The sequence below is a fragment of the Anticarsia gemmatalis genome, chromosome 5 (genome assembly GCF_050436995.1).
Source record: "Anticarsia gemmatalis isolate Benzon Research Colony breed Stoneville strain chromosome 5, ilAntGemm2 primary, whole genome shotgun sequence".
Taxonomy (NCBI): Eukaryota; Metazoa; Arthropoda; class Insecta; order Lepidoptera; family Erebidae; genus Anticarsia; species Anticarsia gemmatalis.
In genome coordinates this window covers 2,024,561-2,043,491 of record NC_134749.1, presented here as the reverse complement: position 1 = coordinate 2,043,491, position 18,931 = coordinate 2,024,561, and the positions used below count along the sequence as shown (strand labels likewise).

Sequence of the window (18,931 nt, the reverse complement as noted above, 5' to 3'; positions counted from 1 at the left end):
TCATAAAATTTTGGAAATCTTCAGTTACCATCTTGATAAGGAGATATAATTACTTGAGAGGGACTTAATTGGGGGATTATAAACTCGCGTGTCTTCCAAAAAATACAGCAGTATTTTATAATCTTCTTCCTCCAGTAAAAGAAAAGGACGCAAGATTACATATTTTATAAACTTAGCTATGATACGGGTCCCGGTATACGTATTTATTTTGCCAACGTTATCCCCAGTAAGAGTTCGACTAAACCAATACGGATTACTAGTACTCTCACGAAGGGACTACCGCCTGACCTTTGAGATCTAACTGGTAAAGATCTTTTACACAAATGTTCTGATTCTTAACGTATATAGAGAGAATCTTAAATAAATACCTACCTAGCACTATCTGGTTCAAATGTTCATCGTGTTATTGGTATTAGTATTTTTGAGTTTTGGATTTTATAAATAAATAGGTTCTCTCGTCTATGCTTACCCCTATGGAAAGACGTGTTTTATGTTTAAAGGTATAGATAGAATAAATAAATAAATAGGTTAATTGTTAAAATATCAAGCCTTGTTTAATAATATAGTCTATGTCACCTTGTTTAAAAATCTGTTCGAAATTAAAGATTAAAAAGTACCTACATCTTTAAGACGTCAAATATTTTTAGAAATCGAAACAAGGAACTCCTATTGCATTTGTTTAATAACTATTCATTCAAACCACAATCCACAATTCTTGACATTCATTAAAAATTATTCAGTGTCATAATTACTCATAATGCAATTTTAAAACCATTAACAGACATTGTTCTAAAAACAGTTATACTTACACCTTAGTCCATTTGCCCTTCAATAAGTCAATAAAGTCATCATCCATATTACTTTATGCCTACTCCTCCCACAAACATGCATATTTTATTGATAATAAGCAATGACATCGCTCTACAAGAATGTACATCGTCTGCGATAACGCCCAACATTATAATGAGTAACTCCTAAAGTGATATTTTTTAAGCAGACGTTTTACGTTTTGAAGTGTACTTTTTTCTTCGATATTTTAAAAGTTTGGTACTTAAATACAATTTTTTATATCCACTGGATTAGCTTAGAAAGAATTTTGTAAAATATTTTCTTTAATAAAAAATATTTAAGGCGCTTTATTTTATCACGCAGATAGCTTTTTTTGTTGTAGTACGTAATCAATAGTGTCAGTTAATTTCGGTCTGAATAAAATACAGAATTCTATTACAAGTTTCAATACTCTATTTCTTTTGTTTTGTGTCTTGTATTCGGTTTGTCACTGTAGACAGTTTCTTTGTGTGAACTAGTAGGTATGGACAAGCCACGGCTTGTGTGCCTTAATGTCTTTTAGCATAATCTTTAATTTAGACCTCTAAAAGTTACATAATGTGCGTGTAGTTTGATATCGATAGGATTAATTCATACAAATGATCTACCAAAAATTGTTTTAAAATATACCAGTATAACTTGTATTAACCTTTAAGTACCGACCTGTGGTCTGACAGACACTTTCGTAGGTCAGAAAGTCTAGTTACATAGGTTATCGAATACGTATCCCCCCGTGCTTCTCTCTACCCCTCAGTAAGTCGCCCGGCAGCGTTCGTGGAGAGTTGCTATGTCGCCGCTTGCGGTTCCGGTGATTTATGGCTTTTATAAGATCGCGAGTGGTCTGTCAGACCACTCGTCTGTACTTGTGTAACTTTTTTTGAATATGACTTTTGTAAGATAATATAGGTTTTTTCTTATCTTTACAGTTGCTTTTAAAAATAGATAAGCCAGGTACTTCGGGTATAAAACGAGCAACCACTAGCGCAAATAAAACTGTTCCTCCCATGAAGAAAACTTACACGCAACTACAAGTACAAGGCCTCAAAATAAAGACCATGAAGAAATTTTAACGGAATGGCTATATGAGAGTTTAGAATCCCACTGTGATGAAATTGACCCGAATTTTGTTGCCTTGGAAAGTGACTATAATTCTGTCACATCTGTTCTTCAAATCTAAAAAAAGAACGTAAGAAATATGTGTGCCCAAAATGCAGCAAACCTGTTTGCAAAGAGTGTTTGTAAACTTTGATAGTTCCTACCATTTGGTGCCTTGTGATTTACAAGAAAATTGTCTCTAACCTATAATAGTTTTTTTTTTTGCTTATGTGATTATTTATCTTTGAGAAAAAAGGGCATTTAAAATGTTTTTATAGTTTGTTGTAATATAATAATTAGTAATATAAAAGTAACGTTTTTCGTCCAAAGAATTTGAGGCTGTAATTTAGTTGTTAAATTATTAATTATAAATGGTTGTACTACTATTTTTTTTTCATTTATTCAATAACTAAATACATATAGAATTCCTAGAAATATTTATTTACATATGATATTAATAAACATAAAAGATTTCTTTATTAAAGCTCTGGTGGTCTAGCAGACCTCACGTCGGTACTTAAGTAACTAAAATAGCACGTCGGTACTTAAAGGTTAAACAGTCGCATTTATATAATTCACAAAGACACAATGCAATTCCTAATTCAGGATATCGTCTTTTTTTGAACCCATTACTGTACCTCTGCTGGGCAAGGACTCTTCCCAAACGAGGATGGGGTCAGGTCTGTAGTACATGCTGCCCAAGTGCGGGTTGGGGACTTTGACTTTTACATGCCCTCAATAAATGTATTACAAATAATTATCACATACTCTAACGGTGAAGGAAAACATCATGATGAATCCTTGCATGCCTAACGTCTTTATATTGCAGAAATAATAAACTTACTACCAGGATAACACGAGAAATAATATCAGATTTCCGAAATATCTATACATAAGCCCAAGTCAATGTAAGGTCTTGACAATTGGACAGCAGTCCGCTAGACATATGGACATCATTGTGGACGAGGGAGGCTTCAAACTTTACAATAAGGTACGGCCGAAGGGTCCTGGGATACTCTCCTATTGTTCACATTTGCTATACGCTCTTAGGTAGTGTGTGGTAAAAAATGAGAGCTGTTGTATGTGTGATGTAAAAGTATTTGGATGGAGTGAATAAGATGCAAAAATAGCGTGTGGCGGTTGAGAATGCCGGTTGAGCAATATAAAATCAAATTCATTAAAAATTACAAAATAATTAAAGATAGAAATAAGATTATGAACAATACAATGACATCATGCCCTAATTGTTAGTATGCAATATGGGAATATTGGTTTCTGATCAAAATTGTATTTAATTTATTTTGTATAATTGTTTTTCTATAGGAACCAGCACTACGTAGAAACTAAAATGAACTACACCTTTCATTCACCTACGAGCCATCGTAATTTAATTTATCGTTACCTTCTTAACTACCTACTAAACATAATTCTCTATAACTTCGTCTATCTATAAACCGATTCAATTATTTCCTAATACGATTAGAACAATAAAAACCACGGAATCGGTACGTTTTCCAAAAGACTGCGTTATCAATTTCTCATATCGATTCCCAAGTTCTAGGTCACGAAATATGTAATCGTTTGGACGAAATATTTCGTAAGCCATTTGCTACAATGCGGTGTTTTAAATCATTGTCATGTTGGTACAAAATTCTTTATAGATAGTTGTGATTTTGTTATATTTTTAGAGCTTAATATGGTATGTACTTTAGCAAATACAGTTAATGGTTATCCAACTGTAGGTAAATTATTTTTATCATTTTGTATTATAAGTAGTATCTGCATATTAGTTCGTGATTAGGATTTGGCATTTAAAAAATATATTTACTTGCCTGAAAATCAATCAAGACATTTCCATCGGTAAATCGTCAGTCATGTGATTTTTTTAGTTCAGTTAATATGCTTCAAATACATCAAAATTGGAATGTTTGAATGACGTTTGAATGTTTTCTGACGTATATACAATGAAAATTTATAGAGTCTTACGGTGATCATGATGGTCAAATGACCCAAAAAAATCCCTTAAGTAGTTGACTATTCGCCTTAACCTCAAATCATAAAAATGCACCTTCGAACTATTCATAAATTCGTTCTAAATATTTCATAGCATTATAAATTGAAGATAGTTTTCTCCAAATCTCAGGGCTTTAGGTTTGGTGTCGCAAAGTTTAACTCGATATCAGAATCACACATCAAGTTACGAGTACGCGATAAGAAACCCCTTAATAGTTATGTTTTGGTAGATTACGACTTACGGAACCTTTTCAAAGAGATGAGCCTAATGTTATATTTGTTACTAGGGAGTAAAGGTCAAGGACGCGACTCTAAGGGCTGAAAGGCTACGTACAAGAATACATTTAGCCAAAAGTATAGTTACTTTTGATAATGGAGAATTTTGGCGTATTGATTTGACAAGACGATTTCGTAGAAGATTTTTTTTTGTTGATATCTTCAATTTGATACACGAACTGTTTCTTCTTTTATATTGGGAATTAAATCAATTCGGGAAAGGTTCGAATTAAGATCGCGATGGATGTACATTTGTTTAAGTATTGAATTTTAATTTACGGTCTCTTTTCTTTTGAGAATAAGAAAATAAATGTTCTGTAATCGATGATTTTATAGAACTCATTGTTCAACCGAAGTCCTATATTGACGTATATGATCTTTTTTCGTTATTTAGAATTATGGAAGTAGACGTTTAAGCTGTATTTCATGATAGAGTTTTTGTTTAAGACAAAGGAAAGCAATGATAATCGCAGTAACTTTTCTTCCGGATTACAATTTTTACCTTTTGTTCTATACTCGTAGATATAATCTGTACTCGTAACTGTCATTTCAAAGCATTATACAATTGTTTCAGATTCCCGAAACCATTTTCCATTATTTGGCATGCATCGAACATCAATGTTAATCATTATTGATAACCTTTGAGAAAGTGGTAGTCTTATTGCAAACAATGAATAAGGTACCAAACTATGATATTTCATAGCCGTTGCCTTATACAGTCCAATTCTTATGCAGTTAATCCGGTCTTAAGCTCAGTTGCAATCAACTGCTTTGTTGCAGTTTTGAGAGATTCGTTAATCCTTCGCCTCTGAGCAGGCAGCTCATTAACAATAGATGAATGCTTTAGTTGCTCTTCTTATGAAAATCTGTAGATAAATATCTGGATATAAAATCAAATATCATCGTCTACCCTAAATTACTTTTTATCTTCATTACCTCCGACGTCCACAATTGAAAAATTCTGTCTACATTCGCCGAATTAACTGTCCTTGGCCTTTCTGTGACGTCATCTCATTCCCCAAGGCATGTCAGATATAACGAATGTAATGCTTTAATAATAAAGACTTCATTTCCAACTTATATAACTCCTCTGTCTACTCAATAAAGCTCAGAGCATTAACACTCGGCCGCTAAAAGGCCAACATCAATCTCTTCAAAACAAATAACCAATTTGAAATTCAAATTCAAAACACGAATCAATCGAATCTAATAGACCGCTCGAATGTTGGACAAATCTAAACCTAGATCTGATCGAGACACGTTAATAACTGGGATAGCAAGAAATTACAGCAAATAGACTATTGGCACAAAGGAAATGACACTACCCGTTCCTATTATGAAGCGAAAACTGCTCGCAGCAGAATTGTTGATTGTAAATCTGTGAACTTTGTACAATTCTGTTTTGAAACCAAAACCGATTCATTGAAACACTCGAAACCAATTTCTGTTTGATTATGACGACGTCGGAAACAATTCAGAAATCGTATCAGAACCGCGTTCACAAATTACTCACACAAAGGCGAAACAAAACTTGTTAATGAAAATAGATAAAATAGTACATGCAGACGGAGAGGATATAAATTCTGGTAAATTTGCAACACAAATCGCACTGCAGTGTCTAGTGCAGAGCTTTTTGTGTGCGGGTTAAAAGAAACCAACTTATTAGCATATTCCATAGATTCCACCCCGACACTGCGGGTTGTGAACGTAAATATAATGATATATACCCGAGCAATCCTCAAAGACGGCACATTACCGATTAAAACACAGTAACAAGCGATTTGTCGTAGAAAATGTTTTATATCATTATGGTTGGACGCTGTTGTTCTTGAGTCGACACTGAGTCACTGTTGTTTTCACTGTATTTGTTTGTGGATGACACTTATTGATACACTGTGGCACTGATGTTATTCACGATGGGTTGATTGTTAAGAATTTGTGGTTTTTTGTTGTGTATGTGTGTAAGGGAACGGTACGCGGCGCGCGTGCGTGCGCGGTTGCAACGCGCACTCAACTGAGTTACGAACCCCTGGTTTTAGTCCCGGCCGGCGATGATACGTTCCGTTACACGGTTCGTATTGATTGTTTGCAGCTAGACGAATGTTTTGTGGGTTTCGTCGCATGCTGGTGAATTTTCAAATTGCATTTTGATGGTCGTTTTTTTATTTCGTATATCCTGATGTGTTATAGCAATGTGTTGCAGCAATGCGTTTTGAAATTAGTTTAGTAGGAGCTTTAACTGAAGTTTATTGTGAACTAAATGTATCATAGTGCTTTTGGTAATAGCCATTGTTAGTTGTGGGTGATCTACATAATAATAGTAATTACAAAATTCAATCAGATATCGTTATTTGTTAGAATATCAAGAATTTTATAGAAATATATCTAAACCTGAGTTTTATACTCAAAGATCCTGCCCACAAACTAAGAATAATGATTTTTATGCTACATTATACAACAATACGAACTGCTTTGTTTTTATTATTAACTTAGAAATAGTGTAGGATTCTTCTGCCTCTATTCGTACATAAATGTTATTATGGATGGATTACGTATGGATACACTATCCGACGGATAAAATAAGAGCAACAGTACAATAAGTGTAACAAAATTTTACTTGCAAAGCTAACCGAACCTTATCCAAAGGTTTGGATACCGTTAAAAAAATTGGTAATCTTGTTTCAATTTGACTTTATCTAACTTGCATTTTCCTATCGTCACGTTTCTCTTGTTACTAAAAATATTCCTAAAATCAGTATTTTAACTGTTCCGCAGTCTTCCCTAATTCTTTTTTTTAATTTCTATCTGCAATATCAAACATAAAACGTCAAACTGTCTCTGCTACCGTAAAACGGAACGTTAAACAAGGGGCACCATATCTTCCGTCTCTTTCTGCAATCATTTACAAAAGGTGACAGAGTAGCGCGTGTCCAACCCTATATCTACCCTTCTCAATACACGCTTCACCGTCCAACATAACTTGACCTATTAGAGTCGCACTATTGTGGAATATTTTGCTCACGGTCCCAGCTCATGATAAACTGGACAACATATAGGGTTGCGATTTTAGGGCTAACAAATTAGAAAGGGGATGAAAAAATGTTCGAATGTCAGGTTTATTGACATTTTGCAGGGCTATAATTAAGGTTTAGCGAGGGTTTCAAGTTATCGACACGCCGTTAAATTTTAAAGGTCCGATTTTCTTCGCAATTAATTCTTTCGAGCGGGTTAGTTGAAAAATATGAACTCTGATTCTTGTGTCGGCTTTTGGCTAATTTTATTTCGAAAATTTCGTTCGATTTTAATTCTTCTCATTAAACCATTATTTAAATTGACTTTAAATTTATTATATTGTTCTGCATGAGTGGTGCACAAAGAGATATTCATTTTTATTTCAAGACCAAGAAAAAAATATTACTGATAGAGTATTAGGGTTAAAACCTAAAAGTCTCGTTTCTTTTTAAACAACATAGTAGGTATATTTTAATATCTACAATAAAAATCAACCCTTTAAATAAACTTTGTTGTATATCAAAATACTGTATACTAACTAACGCCATCTACAGATAATTCTCAACAATAGAACGTTTTTGGAGATTGTAAGTACCACACGTGCGTAATGTAGAGTTAAGTTAAACTTACCAGACTCTACCATGACGTTTCCAAGTATATCCGACAGATGTCGCTACTTTATATTATGATAGAGTCTATCTATGACTGTTCAGTAAATTGTTGAATTAAAAAGAAACTATCATATCTGGATATCTTTATATATATAATTCTTCTGTAAGTGTGTATGTCACTGAACTTCTCTTAAACGACTGTACCGATTTTGATGAATTTTTTTTTTGTGTGTTCAAGGGGATCTGAGAATGGTTTAGATTATTAAAAAATGTTTAAAATTTTCAAATAAAAGACGTGTAGACAGGACGACGTCTGTCGGGTCCGCTAGTATATTTGTAAATTATTCGTCGTGTCGTGTTTTGAGTATGTAACTATTTTTATTTAAGGCTCAATTTGTTTTTTATTGCAGTTTGCTAGCTGTTTCGAGTTTTTTCGCTTTTATATGTATCGTAAACCGATACGTTCGTATTATTGTGCTATCGAAATAAATAAAACATGAAATTATATTTCAAATATTTATTTTGAATCTTATCGTATAAAAGGGTATATAAGTTTTACTACATGTCACTTACTAAGTATATGTATAAAACACCTATTTAAAATATAATTAAAAATTTCGCTAAAACTGACTGGTTTTCTTAGTTTATTAGCATTTATACAAAATATGTCTTTGTAGGATTAAAATCCTGTTCACCCACCGAGAAATATACAAATAATTACAAAATCCGACATGATTTTTTCTAAAAAATATTTTGTAAAATTTTCAATTAATCACATTCCCCTTACGTACATAAATTGTAATTAATCTCAATCATTTAATTATATTTACATTGTATAGTAATACTTATTTAAACAATCACTGCAATTGAATTAATTTTGGGAAACAAAAATAAAACAACAGAAACAAAATTGCAAAAATAAATAACAAAAAAGTCAAAAATCTTTTGTGATTTAGTAAAAAAAAGTACACGTACATATAAATTTAATATTTGTACTTGTACTTTTGTAAAAAATAATAATTTAAAACACTTTATTTACAGTTATTGTTACTTATAACTAAATAAAGCTTAGTATGGATGGAAGTAATGGAACTAATGCCATGCGGCAAGTCTTTTAGTATTTAGTGAGCAAATATTTGGATAAAGGTAACACAAAAATTCGATATAAACTCAGAATTTGTCTAATTTTATATCAACGCAAATTAGGTCCCTTCAAAATTTCTTCACTTGAGAATAATACTTAAGTAAAGTATGGATAAGTCATTTATGAGGTAGTTCAAATAAAACTGTTAAAATGAATCTAACGATTTTGGAAGTCAGAAAGTTAGAGCTTTAGTTTAAAAGGGTTTCGATGTCTTTGAAGACAAAGTCGATATATTTTTATTTGTGGATGAGGATAGCTCACATGGAATAATACATCTTACAACTGGTCTTAAAATTACAACTGTACAAGATTTGTTTGGAGACAACGAAGCACTCAATTTAAACGCCCACTCAAAAAAAATGTGTGTCAGACTTAGAAAAGAGACTGGTTTAAAAATGTAACTACAAAGAATTTCAGGGTTTCTAAAAATCTCATCAGGCACGAGCTAAAAGACCACGAAAATATTACATTTTGGCCACTTAAAACATTGCTCTATTTTTCACCTTCACAAAGGTGTGCAGCGACCGTGTAGAAACTACTTTCTCCAATCATCTCGTTATTCTTATTTTATTAAGAGTAGGGCTTTAAATGGGTACCACGGTCTCTCTAACAATTAATAAAGAGTACATATTCTAACCTAACAGTACATTGTAGGCTATTGCACTTTTTCTTTTTCTGTCGCATCTTGTAAAACGTGTCCGTTCGTGTAGCCATTATGCACATGGCCATTGGTTTTCGCGAATCCGTTAAGACCGTTTAGTTCATGTTTTAGATAGCCGTTTAGATTTCCATTCATTGCGTATCCATTGAGGTCTCCGTTTCCAATGTGCCCGTTTAGGTCTCCATTGGATACGTGTCCGTTTAGATCACCGTTCCTAAGGTGTCCGTTTATTTCGGTCTTCACTACTCCGTTGGTGAGGTGTGTGTCGTCGTTGTTGTTATTGTTGGCGGCGATTGCTGCTGGCTTCTTCTTTGGTTTGTCCTTCTTGTAGGCTTGGATGTAGAAGTTCATGAACAGGACGATGAAGATTGTTGAGTGGAGGATGAGGCCGGCGGCGATGATCCTGAAACACAAAATAGCATTACCCAACTTCGATTATTTGTTCATGTTAAAAGCTATACATAATTTTAGTCATCAAAACCTTTTTTAGGTAGTTAAACACAAAGTTAGGCGTTTATTGGCTTATTTTTGTTGAAGGTAGGTAATATAAATAATATTTTTAGAACTTTCGCCATTGAACTAAATACATTAATTGCAGACAACGTGGTCTAAAATATATGTAATCATAACAATAGCGCATACTCTACATTAATATAGTAATAAAAATGCACCTTGAAATAAACACGTGAAGGAATGTTTCAAATATAAGGTCACTTTGTGGTCTAGGTATTTCAGAACTGACATTGAAGTCACATTTTTTATTTTCAGCAATAGCTAACTGAGTGCCTCTTTCACTCATGTCATGTTTCTTTTTTGTATGAAAATAATTGTATTATTTTCGCTTCATTGTTGAAACTTTGTTAACCTTATATTGTAATTTACATTAACTAGTTTTGGGAAAATTGCTAACATATTTTGTTTAATGAGTAACCACATGATTGAGGATAGTTGTTAAATGACACATCTAACTGTCACTGCTATTTTATGAACAAATGCCTTAATTCTATCAATTCATTATTTACCTTATGTGCCGTCTCTATAAGTATTTCAATGTGCATATTTGTATAAGCCGCATTGCAATGTTTATAAAACACATGTTTGATACCAAAGTATAGATCCAAGACTAAAGTTTCCATAGAATTTCTGACATTAACAATTTTGTAACAAGGCAGTACAATTACTATGTTTCTACTAACAACATCAAACGATTGCACTCTGTCTTAAAACATTGTTGTATACCAAAGTCTGGTTTTGCAACTTTCAATGTAAGTAAACATATAAAACCGGCTTTATTCTGGTTTGTCGTTGTTCTAAACGTTCTTAGATAAAGAGACTTGCTGTGACAAGTCATCATTAACTATCCAATGAACAGTAATATGAAGTGAATAATATATAAGAAACTATAGTTCTTTCCCGCGACTCCGCATAGTTCCCGTTTCCGTTGGATTTCCGGGGTTAATACTATTTTATGTCCTTTTTCGGGTATCAAACAATCTTTGTTCAATATTTTATCCAAATCGGTTGAGTGACATGAAGGAAAGAGACAGATTTATAAACAGAGCTATTTTCTCATTTATAATATTCGATTCGTGTCCGTCCTTCAGAATTTTCTTTTTGAAGAGTAAATTTTATTGACCACGAACATTGGTTGTTTTGTTTGAAAACTTGTCTTGTTGTCAGTTGTTGTTATTACTTACTTTGGATATCCACAGTCGCATACCAAGGCGCTGATCGAGTGGAACAGCACCATGAAGAATTGGACCTGGAAAAAGAAGCAAAAATCTTGGTTAAGCATCAATAACAGTATAAATATCGCAAAAGATTTATTGAATATCGTAATTTCATGTAACTTTATTGTATTAACCAATAGTTTTTGATAGCCTTATGTCAATAGATTTAAAGTAAGAGTTATTCTAAGTCTTATTTGTTATCCATCAGTTTATTCAGCATCTTAAATATATACAATATACAAAAGGCACTTAAAATGAGTTCCGTGGATGAAAATGCATTTTCAGTGAAGGAAAACATTCCATATTTTATTATATTCTTTACAAAATATGTTTGCGTTGGTAATTTATGTTTTAGAACTTGTGTTTAGTTGTTTAAAATTTTTAACGCTTCTCAATCTCAGCCTGGAAACCTTATACTTAAATTTTATTTAATGATTTTCTGCTATAATCGTAGAATATAAATATCAACAAAATAGTTTCTCGTGAATATCTCGGCAACACAAATTACACATCGATTAATCTAAACGATGAAGCAATATTGTCGAGCCCTTTCGATGCTTACGGGTTTATTTGCATACCTCACGTTTAAAACCTTTGAATATCTTACACGCTTGATAATATTTCTAAGAATTATTATTAGTCATATTAGAAGCTTAGACAAATGAACTTTATTAGCGTGTAAAATTATTTAATTACTAGTTTTAGTGAGTTTTTGTAGAAATTTTAAAGCATCAACCTAACCCCATGCGTTGTGGTGGACTCAAGAATTCTCTCTTCGCTTTTTAATCACGCGGAAAGTAGTGTCGAAAATACATATATTATTATTACCTTTGCCGTGTGACAACAGTGGGTTCTTACATTTTAAATTTTTATAAGAAAAACTCCAACTATACCAGATGTAAGTGTATTTTTGAGATAAAAATACCAAATAATTATTAGACCCTATAGTTCGAATTAAATAAGATTTTTTTATATCATTAACTTTTATTTTGTCATAAAGTGGACCTATTATCGTACCTTGAGTAGGTCCACATTACTAACACAGTTATCTCAGTACCATAATAAATAATGCATCGTTACGCTCTTTCCCTACAGGTTATACGCTCATCCACATTATGATAATGCCCTCATTAGTTTTCCAAAATATGCAGCAAGCGATTAATTAGTTCAAAATGTTTGTGAAAGTTTTTAAGCTTTCACTGTTCATAAAATTCTGTATCAAAATAATGCCTGAGGTGTTGTTCGTGATTTATCCTTGTGTTTATGATCTCGTGGGAATGTTTTGTGAGATTTTGATTTCGAACAATCGATGGCATTTGATATTGATGAATAGATTTTGATATGCTTGGTATCGATTTCAGTGAAGACCAAAAATGTCGTAGGTATTAATGATGTTTTAATCTAAAGTAAGATGAAATTCATGAAGTTAGAATTTTTTTACATTATTTATTGTACCGTATTTTACAACTTCTGTATATAATGCTCAATGTAAATCTGGTACTTGTTCTGCTTCATGTAACATACACATCAATAATTAAAATTACCTACTTACTATTGCCACCAATTATTTACCATACTTAAGTAAGAAAGAGCATCACAGAAATTACGGTTAGTGCATTTCGTATATGAAATACCTCACATTTTATCAAAACACCACTAGACCAAGTCAAATACCTTCGGGCGATTTGAACTATTGACACCGAGTAACCACTAAATAATTAATAGAATCCACTTAGATGGTGTTCAGCTTGGTGTAAACACATTTGAAAGGTCACTAACACTCAATAGAAATGGTGTACACAATTAATACAGCCATATGATATTTTATCAAATGGCTTCGGGCGGCGTGAACTATTGACCAGACAACGAAAAAGTGCGACTTTCTCAATGCACATCTGTGTGGTAATAATTTTATGAATCATTTATGGGTTGGGTTCAAAATGTCGGTATTCAGGCCTTCTCAGAACGAAATAATGTCAAAATCCCTTGGTTTTACAGCCGTCGTAATTTTGTACTTGGAAGTGAAAATTACGTATGTAATTTGATGAAATGAAATTACCTTATGACAGTGGTATTTGTTTCTTGAACCGTTATTCGTTTTTGGGAATTGAATTTATAATTGAATGGGTCTTTGTTGTATTTCGTTTAATTTTTTTTGATTGGTAAGTAAGTTATTAGATTTAATGTAGATTTCATTATTTCTTCGTGTTATGTTATTTCTTTTTAATAACAATTAGCAAGTATTTATTTTTATATTAAACGTAATGTAAAAGCGATGACTGCTGAGTATTAAATTCATTTGTAAAGAAAAATATTGCAACGAACCTAAGCTAAAAAATCAATGTATTTATAATATTTTTCATTAAAAATTAATTTATATTGTTTAGGAGCGTTATTCCTCGAAACGGTTTTCGAATTTGTAAAGAATATGATTTATTATATTCGCAGGAAATATGGGCCCAAAATGCAGTCAAAAATAACTTTCTATGCACCAAACAAGTATTTTATTCTAGTAGAATAACGACCACGCGCTATCCAACTTTGCTTTCCAAAAATTTTTCTACGCCTATCTTTAATTTATTCATTATCAGACTCAAAATCGATTAATCTTCATATTTTTGATATGATTTATTATATTTTTAAAATATTAGTATACTTTCGTCATATAAGAAAGTTTTAAAACGAAAGCTTTTTTATTGATGACCATTAAAAAGGCGTTTTTGAAAATATTAAAAATGCAGTGTCATTTCGAAATTCTAAGCATTGCTAAACTAAAATCCTTTCGTTTTAGTCGCAAAGCAGTTGGATTACCTTCCATCGAATCAACCTTTGACTTTATGTAAACAGTGAAGAAATATCCTTGCGAACTATGCTCTTAACTCTTAAAAATATATATTTTACACTCTGAATAATAATGCATTATCTTATGCAAGTCTTTTTATTCGTAAAATGGGCAGTAAATTCAAAGGGTCTATTCTATTATTGTAGCAAAATTGTGTCGTCAAAAAACTAACTATCGTACTTTTTTGAACAATTTCAATTAATATAAACTCGTCGCATTGTTAATTAATTTTGTGCACCTTTTTTTATATTTTTTATTGACATTCTATATTTCCTCCAGCATTACAGCATCTTTTTCATTTTTTATATCTTCTAAGCCTACGCAATTCATCCAAACAATTTTCTAACCGTGCAAATTAATTCAAACAGTTAACTCTACCGCAAGGTGAGTAAGTTTCATGTAAAACATTTTATAGAACATGTGCAATACGGAGAAAGGATACGGCGTTCCGTCTGGTGTTGAAACCGCCGGCTCTGAATGTTAGCGTGCACGGTGCGAGTGTACTGCCGTTGGGAAACTCAATTGAATATTAAGTTCCGATGTTATGATCAAAGGTTTAAAGTCTTTTCGGGTTACTTTAGGGTACTAGATTCTCAAATTAATAGTCTAGCATGCTTTTGTCAATCCTTGTCAGAAATACTTACGAATTTTTGGTACAAAACTAATTGAAATTTCGTAGGTAGGTGATAGCAGAATTATCTTTGGAGTTAAATTGAAATAGTACATGACTTATGTACAATTATACATACGTAGACTTATTGACTTGGTAGCAAGGTATAGTGTTATTTAATTCAATTCAGTGCCACAACCCAAAAGATATAGGTAGGGTGGTCAGTGGTCACTGAAAAAGTTGAAAGTCGTAATTAAAGTATAATAAACTGTAACGATTTTTTTTTTTTAAGTGCTACAGAAAGTATGAGCTATAAATAAACTAAGAGCTTTACTAACATTTGTAAGTTTACATGTTTTAGAGATAAGTAAACTTCAATATTGCAACAAATAAGCAATATGTGGAAAATCTACCGAGCTCATTAGATCTACTACTTTTAAGAATATTTCAAGTGTATTGCGTTATCGCGGTGCAACTCGACCGTGCGTCGTATATCCTAACGGTTGCGCAAATGGCTCCCGTCGCGAGGAATTCTAGGTGCGGTAAGATCCTTATTGGTCGGCTTTATATCGACACTGTTGCGGAAGTATCTACAAAAATGTTGATTGATTTACTATCAAATAATTGACATTTGGTTGGATTGGTTTAGTTTAAAGATGAAGTGGTAAAAGTAACTAGGAAGTATTGATCAGGAAGTTGACGATACTGAATCAAAAAGCAGCAATCGACTTAGAATTCCATAAAAAAATATGAATTTACATCTTTGATGCACTTTTTTAATAAAGATAGTATGGATGCAGAAAAAAAAGGATAGCTTACAAGGAACCTTATAGTTAAAGTAACAGGTACGTTTTAAGGTTGGTCTAAGGTATCGTTTAAAAAGATTAAAACATGTAATTTTTGCGCTATGATTCATAATTTTACTGTCGAGGACACAGAAATGATACGGGTCGGTATACGAGGAGAAAGTTTATACATATTATCTCATAATCAGTGTTTTAAAAGTGTCATCTCGTCAGTCTGTCAAGTTCATGGCAACAGAACCGCAATTCTCTACCACTATCGACTACCGACAACCGGCTAGCTATCGAAAATTTAGTTTGACAATCACTACAGCTCCTTTAGCGGGTAACGTAGAAACTATTTTTGCAGTACATTTTAAATGTCAAACTTTCAATACTCCAAAGTGCCGACTGTACATAAATCGTGCTACGGTACTGTATTGAGTATGCTCCAGAATCCTCAATCGTGAAACAAAACACCTCAATTTATAATTAATTCTGGCCATAAAGACATACAAGTACATATGTAATTCAACTCGCAGTCACTTCACAAAGAATGTAATTGAAATGTTTTCCGCTGTCCCTAACAGAGCCAAAATATTTAACTTTAATTCGCTGTTTAATTTTAAAAGACGTTATCATAAATATTTCACATTGTACTGCGAAATTTTTATTTTAGGCTCTTGACAATACATTCTTTGATTTTAACACAAATGTTAGTGTGTCAATTAGCAATGTATATTTTAGAAAATTTATGAAAAGGACACACCCCTTCCGTTTGTCTTTTATTTGGTAGAAAGTATTTTTATCCTTAGCTTTCTTAAGCCGATGGACATAAATTCATTAATTTGGGCTGATTTGATATTTATGTTTAGTTAGTAGTATTCTTTTATTCTAGGTTTACATCAGGCTTCTAAAAACATTTTGGTTTTTTCTTTTAATTTTTATGCTATCTAATTTTATCAATGGGATGAGTATAACAATGACGTGTATATTGTATATGAATATAATAAGGCCTTCGAGTCACATTAAAATCGTATTATGAGAATCGTATTATGTTGCTTGTCTAGAGTCAGCTATGTAGGTTGGTTTTAGATAGTCTAAGTTTGTTCCGATGCTTTATAGATAAAACTAAAACCTTGGCTTAAATGATTGACACAACTGAACAACTAATTTATCACAAGTCGTAAATAAGATCTAGTTTTCAATTGCAGTTGTCAAATATATTGTGGCTGTATTTTAATATAATGTTTAAATAATTTGAACAGATAAATATTGTGAGAAGTGTCGAATGCTATGTGGTCGAGTAGTTTAGACTTAATTTGCAAGAGTTTCAATATTTGTAGATAATATCATATAGTGTATGTTTTCTGACATTTAGTACTATAGGTTACGTTATATTTAGTACAGTTTTAGGGCAGATTTTTTTTTCATAAGAACAGAATCATCGATTGTCAGACCTATTTAAAAATACTATAACCTACGTAATTTTTTTTTTTAGTTGATTATAGTTATTACGCACACTTGTCCATTATAGATATACACTCATATTTACGCACTCGACAAATTGCGATGAAACCATGACTAATTGAAACACTCATCATTTGGTAACAATATTTAGTTATTGAAGTTTGAAATATCAATAAATGTCTTAACCACTCGATACGCAGTTAACCTTGTACATAAATAAAGCTATCAAATTACTTACAAAAGCTTGAAATATTCGTATATTTTATAACAATCGCGTGCAATCGAGAATACATAAACGTTAGAATGACAAAATGGGTGTTCATCACAGCGATTTGATCGATGCAATCATTTAATTGTTGTTTGTGAAATATTCTTCGTGTCTCTAATTGTTCGGTGAGTAAGTAGACCGTGTTAGGTGTACTGGCTTTATCTAGATTAGCTCGTTCTTGAAGATTTATGGGTTTACCATCACACACTGTAATACGTGGTAAGAGTACCACGTATTACAGTGTGTGATGGAATACAGACACCATTTTGAAGGTTTTTTAACGTACAATTTTGTAAAATGATATCAATAAAAGTATTTAAGGCAAATGCTGAACATTGTAAAGTGTTTGTATTAGTGTAGGCATAGAAGCGAATTATCTTGACAAATAATTTCAGCGAAGTTAACGAATGTTACTTGCTTTGAAATGAAAATACGTATTAGATATTGTGTTAGAGCTTAAAAAGTAAAAGTTCAAGAGATATCTAATAAGCTTTCTTCTTTCCTCTATTATCACAGACATTTAGAAATATTTCCTTAGACACAATTAAAAATAATCTTGACCTATGATAGAACGAGGTCTTTATCAACATTGTTTTACTCACGAATCAACTGTAATCGAAACTACATTGTAATTCTACTGTCAATAGGAAATGAATTGGCAATCGTTCTTGAAATATACATTGTAATTTTTAATAGATATTGACACACTGCTTACAAATCGTGGCGCTAATTTCCATTGTTCAGGGATAATTCAGTTATTGTTGAAATAATCATAAAGATAATTTGATTTCAACGGAAGGAAGTGCTTCACGGCCAATGACTTTGAAATGTGGTTTACTTTCTTACTTCCAAGGTCTGGTGTAGGCGACACTTAACTAATATTTTTTTGATATATTACTCTTCAGGATAGACTTCCCAATAATCCTATCTAAGTGCTCCCCTACAACATTTTCTGGAATTTCCTAACCTGTGAATAGTATCATTTGCATATAATTGTTAGAAACTTCTTTATTTATTTATCAGTTACTTTAAGAACTAATCGTGAAACATTTATACCATTTTTTGTTCGTTTATTTAAAAAATACTGGATGAAGTAAGAATTTACGCATGCTTCATAAAATGTGCGTGTAACAGTGATTCAGCATCTAAGATATTGCGATATATTTGTTAGTAGTAAATTAAGTTAAACTAATAGTGCTAGCGCTGACTTAATTAGATTAGATCGTTGATTTATCTTGTACGCACTATCACTTTTGCTGTTCATTAAAATTCCATGGGTTTCAAAATGTACGCAAACACGAAAATAAATAAAAGAAATCTGCTGGAAATAAATTGATTCGTCCCGCTGGTGAGATTTAGTTTTGAAATATTAAGGGTTGCTTTGAGCCAGGTTTATCGAATACATTACAATTTCTTCACGTTGATTATTCAATCTTTTCACCCTATCGCATCAGAGCAACTTCGTAACAACCTTTTCATTATTTTTAAATTTTCTTGTACTTTCAAAAAATGATAGAGGGTGTTCCAATTTTTCATATAGAAGTACTCAATGTCTATTTGATAGTCAGCTTTTGAATGTAGAAATTCAC

General features: G+C 32.2%; 2 protein-coding genes across 6 annotated transcripts in view; both read right to left on the bottom strand.

Moving 5' to 3' along the window:
* LOC142972776 (uncharacterized) overlaps positions 1-6,222 on the bottom strand; it is a 116,879-nt gene extending 110,657 nt beyond the window's left edge. The window contains exon 1 of one of the 2 annotated variants that reach the window (XM_076114059.1): positions 5,940-6,222. The gene's annotated coding sequence lies outside the window, so the exon portion shown is untranslated. The remainder of the gene's footprint in view (positions 1-5,939) is intronic. The other variant, XM_076114060.1, reaches the window with a different exon arrangement.
* A 2,115-nt stretch (positions 6,223-8,337) lies between these two features.
* The window catches only part of LOC142972775 (very long chain fatty acid elongase 7-like), a 92,433-nt gene continuing 81,839 nt past the window's right edge, over positions 8,338-18,931 (bottom strand). For all 4 annotated transcript variants that reach the window (XM_076114054.1, XM_076114057.1, XM_076114058.1 and 1 more), the window contains 2 exons: positions 11,338-11,402; positions 8,338-10,043 (listed from right to left, as the gene is read on the bottom strand). In XM_076114054.1, coding sequence (XP_075970169.1) covers positions 9,635-10,043; positions 11,338-11,402 — 474 coding nt within the window. In that variant the 3' untranslated portion in view covers positions 8,338-9,634. The remainder of the gene's footprint in view (positions 10,044-11,337; positions 11,403-18,931) is intronic.